The sequence below is a fragment of the Hypanus sabinus genome, chromosome 1 (assembly GCF_030144855.1).
Source record: "Hypanus sabinus isolate sHypSab1 chromosome 1, sHypSab1.hap1, whole genome shotgun sequence".
In the NCBI taxonomy this organism is placed as follows: Eukaryota; Metazoa; Chordata; class Chondrichthyes; order Myliobatiformes; family Dasyatidae; genus Hypanus; species Hypanus sabinus.
In genome coordinates, this window is record NC_082706.1 from 21,531,394 (window position 1) to 21,547,130 (window position 15,737).

General features: G+C 40.0%; 1 protein-coding gene across 5 annotated transcripts in view; it reads left to right on the top strand.

Moving 5' to 3' along the window:
* Positions 1-15,737, top strand: part of LOC132391773 (AP2-associated protein kinase 1-like) — a 125,391-nt gene that overhangs the window by 48,288 nt on the left and 61,366 nt on the right. For all 5 annotated transcript variants that reach the window (XM_059965379.1, XM_059965387.1, XM_059965396.1 and 2 more), the window contains exons 6-8: positions 9,521-9,602; positions 12,208-12,340; positions 15,079-15,182. In XM_059965379.1, the coding sequence (XP_059821362.1) occupies positions 9,521-9,602; positions 12,208-12,340; positions 15,079-15,182 (319 nt within the window). The remainder of the gene's footprint in view (positions 1-9,520; positions 9,603-12,207; positions 12,341-15,078; positions 15,183-15,737) is intronic.

Sequence of the window (15,737 nt, forward strand, 5' to 3'; positions counted from 1 at the left end):
ACATACTTGACCAGGTGTGCTGGTTTGCATTTTTATGCATTGGTGATGCCGTGCATTGTGTTGGTGAGGAAATAGCTACTTACCAGTACTGAAATTGTGAAAGCAAGATATGATGTAGAACAAAACTGAAATACATATTTACTGTAAATTTGATTAGACTGCATTTATGAATGCTTTGAATCATTCTTGATTCTGTATTACTGAAAAGGATATAACAATATTGGTCAATAAGCAGGATTACAAAGCTGATATCAAAGCTAGCGAAAAAAGATACAGTGAACTATCCCAATTAAGAGCAGTATGAGAATTGACTGAGAAAACAATAGAATGCGTTGTATGTTGACAGGGTTAAATGAAGATCAGTGTGAGGAGGATTCCATAGGTAGAAATACCTGTTCCTGTGCTGTTAACATCTTATACTCCCATTTAGCTTCAGGGAACAGCATATATTATAGTCAAACAACATGTTGCCCCATTATGGAAAGACTGTGGAGGCAGTTCAAAACAGGTTTACCAGGATGCTGCCTGGATTAGAGAGCTATAAAGAAAGGCTAGATAAACTTGACTTGTTCTCCCTGGAGCATCGAAGGATAAGGTGATATGAGGGGCAAGTTTTTTTATGCAGAGCGTGGTAAATGCCAGCAATAAGACACTAGGGGCAGTTTGGAATCAGGCAGACTGGTAGCGTTTAAAAGGCTTGTAGACATGATATGAAGGGAATGGAGGATGGCATCAAGATTGGTTACAACATTGTGGGCTGAATGGCCTGTCCAGTCCTGCACTGTTCTATGGTGTTCTACGTTTTACATGTTTGTCAAAGCAATTGCAAAATTGCAAAGTCCTGGACAAGAATTCCATACAACTAATTATTGTTCAACAATATAATCAGAATCAGAATCAGACTTTAATCGCCAAGTACCTGTGCACATACAAGGAATTTACTTCCGGCAGATGTTGTCTCTCTGCTCATAACAATAATAATGATAAATATAAATGAAAATATAGATTATACATACGTAGTGCAATCCAAGTAATAGTTAGCCGACAGTTAACCGGCAGTTAACTGTTCAGCAAAGTGACCGCAGTAGGGAAAAAACTTCTCCAGTGCCTACTAGTCTTAGTCTGGTGGGATCTGAAGCGCCTACTAGACGGAAGCAGTTCAAACAGTCCGTGCGCAGGATGGAAGGAATCCTTTATGATGTTCCCCGCCCTCTTCTTCAACCTGGAAGAGTACAGGTTCACAATAGAGGGCAGGGGGGCTCCAATGATGCGCTCGGCAGACCTCATTGTGCGCTGTAGTCTGGTTCTATCCTGCATGGTGGCGGCTCCAAACCACACAGTGATGGAGGTGCACAGGACAGACTCAATGACTGTAGTATAGAACTGCAGCAGCAATTCCTGAGGCAGACCATATTTCCTCAAGAGCCGCAGGAAGTACATCCACTGCTGGGCCTTCTTCAGGATGGAGCTGATGTTCTGCTCCCACTTCAAATCCTGAGAGATGGTGGTTCCCAGGAACCTGAAGTTCTCCACGGTGGACACAGGGCTGCCGAGGACTGTGAGGGGGGACATAACGGGGGGATGTCTCCTGAAATCCACTGTCATCTCCTTCGTCTTGAGCATGGTCAGCTCCAGATTGTTCTGACTGCACCAGAGCGCCAGTTGGTCCACCATTAGTCGATATGCAGACTAAAATTAGTTCTTAGCCATAAAGACTAAGCCTTGAATGTAGGACCTTCAGGGCCTTGAGAACCTTGGATGAAGTCAAGTTGCTTTAAATATAAATTAACATCAAACCTTTGGAAATATGATATTATGCAGCAAGTTGCCACAGATAGCATTGCACCACTGACCAGTCATTCTGATTATTGATTGTGATTATGGGATATTTCTTTGGCTTTAGATTGTAGCCATGTGATCCTTTATCTTGGAAAGCATATGTGACCTTGGTTTAATATCTCAACGTACAGATACTATCTTGGAATATGTAGCCTTCCTTCAGTACTGTATTGAACTGGTAGGCTAGGCTATTGTGCTTATCTCAGAGAGCAGTCATAGCCTATAACCTTCTGACTCAGAGATGAGAGTGCTGCAACTGAGCCAGCTCAATCATTAGAGCGCTTATGATTTAGAACCAACAAAAGGAAGGATGCTTCCCCTTTGTTTGCTCAAAATCATCAGCTCTCTGGAGGCACATTAACCTGGTTTGAAAAAAGACCTACTTGAATACTGTGCAGGTTGTACCTGTCTGTGTTCCGCAATTATTACACCAAGTAGGAGCTGGCATTTTTCCCAATTGTGGATAGCAATCCTGATGCGGCATTGAGTTAATAAGAATCAGTTGTGGCACAGGCTTCCCTCGAGTATTGTTTTCCATATATTTAATTTATTGTTCTGTATTTAATTTTGTGACATTTAATGAGAGCAATGATGTCTTAATTTTTCCTTGTCTTTTACTGTGTCTCATAACTGACGAGTATCTTAAGTATTCCTTCAAGCGAAATCATACTTGAATATACATGTGAAGCAGTTTGCTGCTCCTGCTGAGTAATTGAATTTGGAAGAAGGTTGAGCTGTCAATCTGTGTCATTAGAGTTTTGGTAATTTATTAATGGTTGGCACGTGTAATCTTCCAATTATATCCACTGGAAGTCTGCATTTATAGGTTTTCTTCCCAAAGCAAGTTGTGTCTAAAAAAGGCTGAAACAATAGGGTTAAGTACTAATGGTTAATTGCATGACAGTATCACTGTAGGGTGCATTCTCAGGATACCAGTCAAATGGTGCAATTAAGTGCATGTTATAAGCACACTGAGATTCCACAATAATTGTGATTTCCTCCTCCAGAACAACAATCACCTCCGCCCCAACGCACACCTCCAACTTGAAGAGCATTTGTTTTATTTAGTTACCAAGCTAGAGGACATTCTTGTAATAAAGCTGTGGAAAATATCAGGAAGTCTTGTAGCCTCATGAAAAACTTGCTTACGTCAAAAATGCTATTCACATTTGTTTTTCAGTCAACAATTCCGAATTATCAGTCAAATGTGCACAGAACGATGGTGTAGCATGCTTGCTTTTTTGTGAACATGCACTGAGCTATTCTCAAATCAGAATCTTCTCCCGTGTCATCCAAAGAGCAGTGAGCTGGTTTAATACTGTAATGTGTGTCATGACCCATGTTACAAATACTGTGACTCACAAGGCTGGTTTAATGCCTTGTTCCCAGCCTACATACTGGGGTTCTTTAGCTCTATTCTTCCCATGATCCAACAACTTATGTTTACTGACTAGGGTGGGGCCATTGAATAGAGGGAATGAGTCAGAAGAATGTGATTCTTACAGTATCACTTGCATTCATTGTTCAGTAGGTTAATTGAAAGCAAAGACAAGGATAAGTAGTTTACTCCTTACGTTTTTTTTAATATTAATTAATGACAACAATGAAATGGAGGTAAAGAGGGGCCTACGACTCCCAGCAGCCAATCCGTATACTGTGGATTCTGGTTAAATGGGATACATCAGGGTCAGTGCCATTTGGCCCAATTAAGCACCTGCCCCAATTAACCAAAGTTTTATGGAAATAGTTAAAAAGGTATAAAAAAGGCAAACTTACCATTTAACTGAGTACCAAATTAGGTATTTAAATGAAAAACAGAACATAGAACACAACCAATACTGCTGGTGGTTGTCAGTCATATCTGACAATGACAGGACTTGTGAAAGGAGAGTTTTTAAAGTGTAAAATCCAGTGCACTGGGGTAGTTCCACTTTCTCAACCTTGGAAGTCCAGCTCCTGTGGTACGGGGATCTTCCCTGGTTGCATTGGATGACCATGACTTCTGTGCCTCGTCATGCCCTTTGCTCTCCTGGTAGCAAAACAGAACCACCTTCTTGGCCTTTGGAACTCACTGTAGATCTCATCCGCCCAGAGCAGCGGAGCTGACTTTGCATGCTAGGACAAACATTATTCCTATATCACCAGGTTATGAGACCCGCTGGTTACCCTCACCTGGTTTAGCTCACCTGTTGAAGCTGTGTACTGGAGTGTGGCCACTGCCACATGCAACAGCTAATTGAAGCCACAGGAGAGAGCTGAGTGTCCAGTGGGAACCAAAGGTAACATTCAAGATTATTCTAATTCTTCATAGTTCCTAACTTGTTGAAGTACTGAAATAATTTCATTTTCACTCCCAGCCATTTCTGGCACTTCCAAGTCTAAATGTTCAAAACTATAGTGAGCAAAACAGTTTTAAGTTGCCTTACTACTTATTTCTTGCCAATGATCAGTGACGAAAGTTACTGCTTTTTAACCACAAACACACACGTCTCCTGCCCCAATTAAGCACATAGTGTCCCAAATAAATAAAGGGAATACCAGCTATTTTCTCAATTAGTTTTTGTTCTTGAGTTGTTCCAAAATAAGCAGCTGCCCTGATTAACCGACGGCCCAATCCAATTGTATTAGTAAAACAATTTGCTCATTAAAATATACTTTATATAATTAATTTATGTAGTGGAGGATAGTTAGTGCAAATTATGTGCATAAAACCTATCATGCTTACTCAGAACAAGGAGTATCGATTAAAATGACCAAATAACATCCATTTTGGCTTGCCCTAAAGTTATCACAATGTCGCCTTCATTTAAATTAATCCATACAGATCTTTTTTCTAACATATCCTTAAAATGTTGAGACTAAAGCACAAGAGGAAAATGTCATGCTGGTCCAAAGTAGGCTTCTAAGAGATATTTTCCAAAATTATTCTCAACTGAGGTAAAGGATGGAAGACAAAAACCGATCAAAGGAAAGTTTGGTTTGTTGTTCCACTGCCAAAGCTCAGATGAAACAAAAAAAACATGTTAATAAAACAGAAGGACCCAGATCCTGAAGCCAATTATGATCTCATAGGTGCAGAAGGACAAAAATATCTGCAGACTTGTTAAACAGCACACTTGATATAAATAGTAATTCCTAGCATGTTTCTGTAATTCCTTCAAAGAGAAAATATATTTGGCTGATGGATGTAAAGCTCTTAGAGAAGTTCTCTCTTTTATGAATTCCATTGGATAGGTTACATTTTCTATTTCAAAATGCTTTTACTTATTACCATATATTTAAAAAACCATTTAAGGCAACATGTCTATAATACACAAAAATATAAAAAAGTAGAATCATGACTAGGACACCCAGCTTCTTAAGCCTGTCCAGCTATTCAGTATGATCATGAGTGACCTGTCCTCATTCTATTTTATGCCAGTTCCACAGAGTCCTAATTCCTAGACCTCTGGTGAGGTGGGGGGGGGGGGGGGTGAGTCAGTGTTCTCCTCTTAAAGTGATTGGCTAACCTGTCAAGGTAGAGACTTAGAAACATTTGCTACCCTTTGAGAGGCACCTCAGTTTTAAATGACTGCCCTCTTGTAACCATGTCCCCTTTGGGTAATCTCTCTCATGGAAACATCTGAACATCTACCCTGCCATGCCCCCTTAGGGTCTTGTATGTTTCAATAAAATGACCCTTCATTCTTCTAAACTCCGAAGGACACAGATCTAAATTTTTGTAACCATTTCTGATAGGGTAACTATTTCATCCCAGGATCTAACTTAGTAAATCACTTCTGGACTGCCACCATTGTTATCATGTCTTTTAAATACAGTGATGAAAACTGTACACTGTGGCCTCACCAACATAATATACTGTTGTAATAATGCCTCTGTTTCTCTACTCTACCCCCTTTCCAATATGGGCTGATATGTTATTTGCCTTCCTAATGACTAGCTGCATCTATATTCCAAATGTTTGCATTTTATTCACAAGATTACCTGGAATCACTACTCCACTTATTTGTAGTCTTTCCCCATTTCAATGATGTTTACCTTTTGATTCGCTTCAGTGAAGTGCATGACTTCACATTTTTCTGCATTAAGCTTCATTTAAAAAGTTTTACTCAACCTGTTCATATCCTCCCACATATTTTTGTGCTTTCCATAAATTTGGATATCTACACTCTGTCCCTCCTACATATCATTAACAAATGAGGGCCAGTCTGGAATTGGTCCTTGGCGCAGTCTTTCCAGGCTGAAAATAAACATCTATTCTGACACTTTCTGAGCAAAGCAGTCTTAAATCTATGTGAACACATCTTCCCCAATGCCATGAGCCTTCTATGTGACACTTTCTCAAAAGCCTTCTGGAAAATCAAATATATACAAGTTTTCTCATCTGCTTATGCATCGTGGAAAAACTCCAGCAAATTTGTCAAATGTGATTTTCCTTTCTTGAAAGTGTGTTAATTCATTTTGTTTGCATCAGTTCTCTTTCTTTATTTCTTCCTTAACCATAGACCTCGAGATCCTTGTTGACATCAACTGTAGGATAGCTGGCCTAAGGTTTCCTGCCTTTTGCCTCCCTCTTCTTGAACATGGGAGACTCATTTGTGATTTTTCAATCTACTGGCACCCGTCCAGAATTCAGTATAAATGGTGTATTTAATAACATTTGGTAGTGTGGAAGATATGCTAGTCTGGCACCACCAAAGTCCTGAATGTGCTCAGTTAACAGATCTTTATAGTACCTTAACACTCATGATAATGAAATCAGATTTGGTTTTGGTTGGAATAGAGTCTAAATTGTGTTTTTTGTAGATTAATTGTCTTTATGCTTGCTTATATTTTTATATAATCACTGTTGTGTAGTTGTCCAGTAATTGTAGTCAACTAGTTTTGTATATTTCTAGCAGTTTCTCTGCAGCCTGTGTCATAGGTTGTTCCTTATCAATGGAATGTCTCTTACATTATATGTTTAGTCTGAGTCCGTTTTTAGCATAAGATGACCTCTTGGTTCTTTGTTCTCTGGCTTTGCACTCTCCTTCTACAGTGGTGTAAATTGGTTATTGTTATTAACACAAGAGATTTTGCAGATGCTGGAAATCTGGAGCAACACGCACAAAATGCTGGAGGAGCACAGCAGGCCAGGCAGCAGCTGTGAAAATGAATGCACAGTCAATGTTTCAAACTGGAAAGGAAGGGGTAGAAGCCAGAATGTGGGGGGAGGGGAAAGTATACATGCTAGAAGGTGATAGGTGAATGTAGAAGGAGGGATTAAGTAAGAATCTAGGAGGTGATAGCTGAAAAAGGTAAAGGGCTGGAGAAGAAAGATTCTGATAGGAGAGGAGAGTGAACCATGGGAGAAAGGGAAAGAGGAGGGGCATCAGGGAGAGGTGATAGGCAGATGGGAAAAAGAGAAGAGTTAAGAGGGGGCCCAGAGAAGAGATTCAAAAAGGGAAGGGGAGGAAGAAAAATTACCAAAAATTGGAGATATTGATGTTCATGGCATAAGGTGTTGCTCCTCCAACCTGAGAGTCCCCTCACCCTTTTCTCAGTTTCTTCATCTCTGTCATGTCTGATCCCAGAATGAGGCTTTCCTTTCCAAGACAACAGAATGAAGTTCTTCAAAGAATGAAGTTTCCCTCCATCCACCATTGAGGCTGCTCCCTACCCACATCTCTTCCATTTCCTGGACATCTGCCCTCACACTATCTTCCTGTCTCCTTAACAGTGATAAAGTTCCTCTTGTCCTTACCTACCACCCCATGAGCCTCCACATTCAGCACATCATTCTCTGCAGTTTAATACCATCTTCCAAAGGACCTACCACCAAACACATCTTTATCTCTCCCCACTCTCTGTTTGCTACAGGGATCACTTCCTTCATGATTTCCTTTATCCTTCCCCACTAACCTCCCTCCTGGCACTTATCCCTGCAAGGGGAAGAAATGCTACACCTGCTCAGTCATTTCCTTGCTCACCTCCACTCAAGGTCCCAAGTACTTCTTCCAGGTGAGGTAATATTTTGAATCTGGTGCTTCAGATGCGACCTTGTCTACATTGATGAGACCAGGGGTAAATAGGGAGACCGCTTTGTTGAGCAGTTTCACTCCGTCTACAGTAAACAGGATTTATCAGACCCAACCATTTTAATCCCCATTCATGTTCCAACATGGGAGTCCATGACCTCCTCTACTGGCACGATGAGCCTACTCTCTGGTAGGCGCAACATCTCATATTCCATCTGGGTAGCCTACATCCTGATGGCAAAAATGTTGAATTTTCTAACTTCCAGTAATCTTTCCCCCTCCTTCTTCCCTGTTTTTAAATTTCCCAGTCTGGCTCCCCTCTTACCTCTTCTCCTCACTTGCCTATCACCTTACCCTAGTGCCCCTTATCCTTCCCTTTCTCCCATGGTCCACTCTCCTATCAGATTCCTTCTTTTCCAGCCCTTTACCCTTTCCACCTATCATGTCTACCTTCTCATTTCACCCCCCACCCATCTATCTTAACCTATCACCTTCAAGCTTGTACTCCACCCCTCCCCCACCTTCTTATTCTGGCTTCCTCCCCCTTCCTTTCCAGTCACAATGAAGAATCAGCCCGAAACATCAACTGTTTATTCATTTCCATAGATGCTGCCTGACCTGCTGTGTTCCTCCAGCATTTTCTGTGTGTTGCTCTGGTTATTGTAATTTATTTGTTATGAACACCTAGTAAAACAGCCATAACTGCAAGTTTTATGCCTCATTCTTGACTTCTGAAGAACCTCTGGATCATAACATCCCCAAACTCACAAAAAGGATCATCTGTGTATGTGTTAGTTATTCACAAGATGACATTAAGCAATCTTAATTGAAAATGTATTATGTATCACATCTGTGGCCATATCCTGGGACCCTTCTTTAAATTAAGAGATTAAAGATTGATTATGGAAATCCCATGGTTTATTGTAACAATAAAGTTTGCTCTTTTGATTCCTAAAATCTAAAAGCTACATGCTTTAGAGTATCTGATTTGTCTCTCCCCATTGCAGGGTTGTACTGTAAAGAAAGCCTTGAATTTATATAATATATTATGCCTCAGTGGCTATGTTGTTTGTCAATCAAATTGCTTTGAACTGAAGTCACAGACCATAGAAGTAAATCAAAAATCTGACTGTCCTGCTAATCTGATTGGAGTTGATTGGAAACAGAGACATTTTTAAGGACAATTGAGAGTAACTTTGCCCTTGATCAAGTAACGCTTTGAGTCTCCTCAACTGTTAATTCAATAGAACTTCACTTTAACAGACCATGGAGCAAACTTGTCTTTTTCTTAGAGAATCTGTTTGTGTAGATAGAAATAAACAGAAATAATAATATTACTTAGATGGAGATATCTTTAAAAACAACAAGTGAACCTAACAAGAATAATAAAAGTAATAAATAATCTGCTGGAGGAAATAGGTGGGTTAACAGCTTTCTGATGCAGGCTTTTAACTCAAAACATCGACAATTCATTTCCCCTTGCAGATACTGCTTGACCTGCGGAGTTCCTCCAGCATATAATTTATTACTCCAGATTGTAGCATCTGCAATCTCTTGTGTCTTCAAAAATTAAAGTAAGTTGTTGACTATTCTGATGAACTAAATGCAGGTTAAACTCAAATTAGAAGCTGAAGCCTTCAACCCTACCTCTTTGTATTACTCAGGTATACAACTCTGTCCTACCGAGCCCCTGAGATGGTAAACCTATACTGTGGTAAAGCTATCACCACAAAGGCTGATATATGGGTAAGTAGAGGAAAACCAATTAGAGTCTCATATTATGAATGAGAGTGCTTGCACGAAAGGAGATATTTGCTTAGGCATTTCCTGATTGTGCACTGTTGTTGTAATGGGAAGACTTAGACATGCCAATACTTTAACATGACAGGTTTTCACCATATTAGCAACAGTGCAAACTTGCATTTGTTAATTCATAATGTCGATTAATGGGTGGCAGGGTTGATATAGCGTCTCTAACAAAGGAGGTGTAAGGCGCTCCTTCCCTCTGCTAGCCTACCCTTGGTCAAGGTATAACACCCGCTTAGCTGCACCCCCCTCCCCCAAATCAGGGTCACTTGAAGCCATGGGTGATGAATGGTCATATGAGCAGCTGGTGCATATCACAAGTCTTGGTTGTGATATCCAACCACTGACTCCAGGCAGACAATCTCTGAAGAGTATTGATAATGGCTGGGGTCACCCGCCTTGTATGGACACTGCCCAGAAGCAGGCAATGGCAAACCACTTTCTGTAGAAAAATTTGCAAAGAACAATCATGGCCATTGACTACAATTGCCCACATCACACGACACGGAACATAATGATGATAATGATGATGAATGTCAGTTAACTGGATGACCAATGAAGTAAAGTAAAGCCATTTTTGAAGAGCTAAAATCTGGCAAATAGTATATTTACAGCCAAGAGCCCCAACAGTTCTGTTTACAGTGCTCACTGTATGAAAAAATTAAATAGCTCAATATAAAAGTATTCCAGCAACTCACACTCCCCTGCTGGATAAGAAACAATATTGACCAGGTCATCTGCTTTGTGCTCGTCAAATATTTCCCTGCAATCTTTTACATCCAGTTCAGTGGGCAGATAGCTGAAAGGTAGCTGATGATATGGAAACCAGTGCCACATTCAGGGAGAGAAAGATGTTCAGCTTGAGGTGCAATGAGGGCACTCACATTTATATTTCTGCTGTTTGTTATTGCCTTAGCTGTTATAAAGTACTACTGATGAATAATACAGCATTTCTAATGATTTCAAATAAATGCCATGACATTGAAAGGATTCATGCCTGTGTTTGTAGAGTTTACATCTGTAGAGTAAAGAAGTTTGTTGAAAAGGAGTTCCCCAACTGTCAAAGTTGACCAGGTTCTTCATTTCATAATACTAAAGATCTAACTGTGCATAATTATAATGGTCAATTAAAGATAACTATTAACAGGAATAGTTTGCTTTTTTCCTAACATTATTCATATACCATCTCAGAACAGATAACACTTGATGATAGCTTTATCCTCTACTTGTGACTTGTATAGTGAGGCTGAACCAGTAAAAATCAACTTATTGAGGCCATCTTGTCAGAACATGCCATTTGGATGTCATTATTAAGTAGACAGGTATCTTAACTGAACGATGTCACTTCTGATGGTAAAGTTGGCGGGGGGGGGGGGGGGGGAGAAAGAAATGCTCAGATTGAAGTGGGAGAGTCTGGAACCAGAGGACACGGTCTCTAAATACTAGGAAATCTCTTCAGAACAGAGATGAGGAATTTATTTAGCCAGAGGATGATAAATCTGTGGAATTCAATGCCACAGAGGCTGTGGGGGTCAAATCATTGGGTATACTTAAAGCAGAGTTTGATAGTTTCTTGATTAGGGAGAAGGTAGAAGAAAGGGGTTGAGAGGGAAAATAAATCGCCTATTATTGAATGGCAGAGCAAACTCAATTGGCTGAATAGCCTAAACCTGCTCGTATATATCATGGTATTATTATACATATCAGATCCAGATTCAGATTCAGTTTATTGTCATTTAGAAACCACAAATGCAATGTAGTTAAAAAATGAGACAACGTTCCCCCAGAATGATATCACAAAAGCATATGACAAAACAGACTTCACCAGAAAATCCACGTAACGTTTGTTAATCCCCAATCCAGAGTCCGGAGAGGCTGCTGTGTATTAATATCGCGCTACCGTCTAGCACATTCTCCGGAAGGAGCTCCAAATCCACCAGACAAAAACAAGACCAAAAACTAAAGCTACAAGACCTGCACAAAACCACATAATTACAGCATATAGTTACAACAATGCAAACAATAGCATAATTGATAAAAAAACAGACTATGGGCACAGTAAAAATAGTCCAAGATGTTAAAGGACTGTAAGTTCAAAAGAAATCACCACAGTATCCACGAGTCCCCAGGGTCCCGACAGACTCGCTATCCCACGCCGGCGGCAGAAGGAAGTACCCCCGCTATGGACCTCCGCGGCGCCGCCCGACTCAGCCTCGCAGACGCAGCACACACTGGAAGCTCCATCGAAACCAGCCTCGCAAATGCAGCACACACTGAAAGCGACTTGTCCAAGGGTGAATGCTGGAGTTAAATAACTAACATTTTTTGAGTAAATCTGCAGTCAATTTGACAACTACTTTCAGAAGCTGTTTTGCAGAAGGCCCCTTTGTTGGAGTTTAGTCAACTTTAATTCCAAAACAATTTTGATGCAAGAACAGTTGCTGAAAGGCCAGCAAGTAACTGGTAGATGTCAAACCAACTCTAACGATCTGAACTGTTTCCACTGCCATTTAGCTTCTGGTAATTATATTGCTTTCTTTTTCAGGCACTTGGATGCTTACTGTACAAACTCTGCTTTTTTACACTACCATTCGGAGAAAGCCAGGTTGCAATCTGCGATGGGAACTTCACAATTCCAGATAACTCCAAATACTCCAGCGAGATGCACTGCCTAATAAGTATATACTGCCACATTTTTCAGTTTGTTTCCACTGCAGTTTCTGGTCAATTCCTTTTGAGCACTGAATTAATACTTGGACACGGAAACAAATTAGATAGCCGGCCGGTGATGTAGTGGCATCTGCATCAGACTTCGAATCCTGCCAGCTCCTTACACGCTTTCTACCTGATCTAGCAACTTGGCCTCGTAAAACAGACAAACATTAAAGAAACTGCAAAGTTGCCGCCCGTTGAACCAGTGGGGCACAGGAGGATTTAAAAAATACAAAATTATGAACAGTATAGATAGGGTTAATACAAGCGGGCTTTTTCCACTGAGGCTGGGTATAACTAGAACTAGAGGTCATTGGTTAAGGATGATAAGTGAATATTTCAGGAGAACCTGAGGTTCAGGGGAACAACTTCTCTCAGAGGGTGGTGTAAATGTAGAATGAGCTACCAGAAGAAGTGGTGGAAGCAGGTTTGATTTCAACAGTTTGGATAAGTACATGGACGGGAGGGTTACTGGGGCTTTGACCCAGGTGTGGGTCAGTGGGACTAGCAGAATAAGCACAGACTAGGTGGGCCAAAAGGTGTGTTTCTGTGCTGTAGTGCTCAATGACTCTATGGCTTGAAGATGAAATTATGGCTGTGATGTATGTATTGATTGTATGCAAAAGTCATAGGCACATATATACTATATATACAAACCCCATTTCCAGAAACGTTGGGATATTTTCCAAAATGCAATACAATACAAAAATCTGTGATATGTTAATTCATGTGAACCTTTATTTAACTGACAGAAATACAAAGAAAAGATTTTCAATAGTTTTACTGACCAACTTAATTGTATTTTATAAATATTCACAAATTTACAATTTGATGGCTGCAACACACTCAACAAAAGTTGGGACAGAGGCATGTTTACTATTGTGTTACATCACCTTTCCTTTTAATAACATTTTTTAATCATTTTGGAACTGAGGATACTAATTGTAGTAGATTTGCAATTGGAAATTTTGTCCATTCTTGCTTGATATAAGACTTCAGCTGCTCAACAGTCCATGGTCTCCATTGTCTGATTCTCCTCTTCATGATGCGCCATATATTTTCAGTAGGAGATAGATCTGGACTGGCAGTAGGCCAGTCAAGCACATGTACTCTGTGACTACAAAGCCACGCTGTTGTATCCCGTGTAGAATGTGGTCTGGCATTGTCCTGCTGAAATAAGCATGGATGTCCCGGGAAGAGACGTCGCCTTGATGGCAACATATGTCTCTCTAAAATCCTAATATACGCCTCAGAGTCAATGGTACCTTCACATACATGCAACTCAACCATGCTGTGGGCACTGGTGCACCCCCATACCATCACAGATGCTGGCTTTTTCACCTTTCGCTGATAACAATCAGGCTGGTCATTTTCATCTTTGGCACGGAGAACTTGATGTCCGTTTTTCTGAAATCTAGCTGAAATGTGGACTCATCTGACCACAGTGCACGGTTCCACAGTCTTTCAGCCCATCTGAGATAAGCTTGGGCCAGAGAACTCGCCGGCGTTTCTGCATAGAGTTGATGTATGGCTTCCTCCTTGCGTAATACAGTTTCAAGTTGCATTTCTGGATGCAGCAACGGACTGTGTTAAGTGACAATGGTTTTCCGAAGTACTCCCGAGCCCAGGTGAATATAATTGTCACAGTAGCATGACGGTTTCTTAGGCAGTGCTGCCTGAGGGCTCGAAGATCATGCGCATTCAACAGTGGTTTCTGACCTTGCCCTTTACGCGCTGAGATGTCTCTGAATTCTCTGAATATTTTCACAATATTATGTACTGTATTTAATATTATGTAATAATATTAAAGCGGTGTTACTTGAATATTCTGTGCACTTTTCAATCTTATTTTAACTCTGTCCCAACTTTTGTTGAGTGTGTTGCAGCCATCAAATTCTAAATTTGTGTACATTTACAAAATACAATTAAGTGGGTCAGTAAAACTATTGGAAATCTTTTCTTTGTACTTCTGTCAGTTAAATAAGGGTTCACGTGAATTAACATATCACAGATTTTTGTTTTTATTGCATTTTGGAAAATATCCCAACTTTTCTGGAAATGGGGTTTGTGTGTGTATATATATATATATATAGCTAGGTACCTGAGACTTTTTCACAGTACTGTATATTTCAGTTTATACACAAGAGTGGACCCTTCACAAAGTGAAACTGGAAATGAAGCTGCAAGAGTTAGGATGTTAAAGAATTGAAAATGAACCCTGTTTCTGAACATATATAATTAAAATAATTTTCTTGTGATATAGAAATGTTTGAGACGTGACAATATTAAACCAATATCCCTCTAATCTATCTTCTCTCTCTCTCTCTCTCTCTCTCTCTCTGTCTCTCTCTCTCTCTCTCTCTCTCTCTCTCTCTCTGTCTCTCTCTCTCTCTCTCTCTCTCTCTCTCTCTCTCTCTCTCTCTCTCTCTCTGTCTCTCTCTCTCTCTCCCCCCTCCTCCTCCCTCCCTCTCTTCCTCCCCCCCCCAAGGTAGAAGAAGTCAATTTTAGAAAACCTCGCACATTTATTTTTCCTACATTTACACACTTAGTCCAGCAGTCATGGAGCATACAGATCCCTTCTTTATAGAAGTCAGCGTCTTGGACCTTCATAAGTAGTCCACAGCATATCTATATATGTTTTATTAAAACCAAGCTACTGTAAACTGAAGTGAAATTGTCTTCTCACAATGGTTTCATTTTGCAGGATTCATGCTTGAACCAGACCCTGACAAAAGACCAGATATTTATCAGGTGTCCCACTTTGCATTTAAACAAATTAGGAAGGAATGCCCTGTCCAGAATGTCTGTGTAAGTCTAGAAATAATTTGAGGTCTACTGTATTTGCATTGACACTGCATGAAAATATCATGTAAAACTTATCCATATCCAAATGAAATTTACTAACAGCATGTAATGGAGACTTCGGTGCAGTGTGTTTTGGTTCCAGTGTGCTGTGGCATGAAATTATGTGAGTCTTCACAATTTGAGATATTGATCTTGTCAATGATTGGAGGTGTCAAGCAAACATTTAAACATGGAGAAATGAAGTAGAAATAAAACACTCATTGTCCAAAACAAACTTAAACATTTATTTAATAATAATTTAGGTTCCATTGGTGAGTGGAGCAGCCACCAATTTAATTGAATGCTGTATATATTTAGCTAAGTTAAGTGATAAATAGTACCTGAAAACAGACATTGATTTTTCAACCATAAATAATTAATTATATTTTTCAATATACAACTGAAATGTTTCATCTTTGCATAGTAGTGCCAGAAATGTTTTGAGGTTTTAATGGGTTGAAGAAATAAAGTTAGTCTGGTGCACTTGCATACACATCTCATGGATTTAATGACTAATGC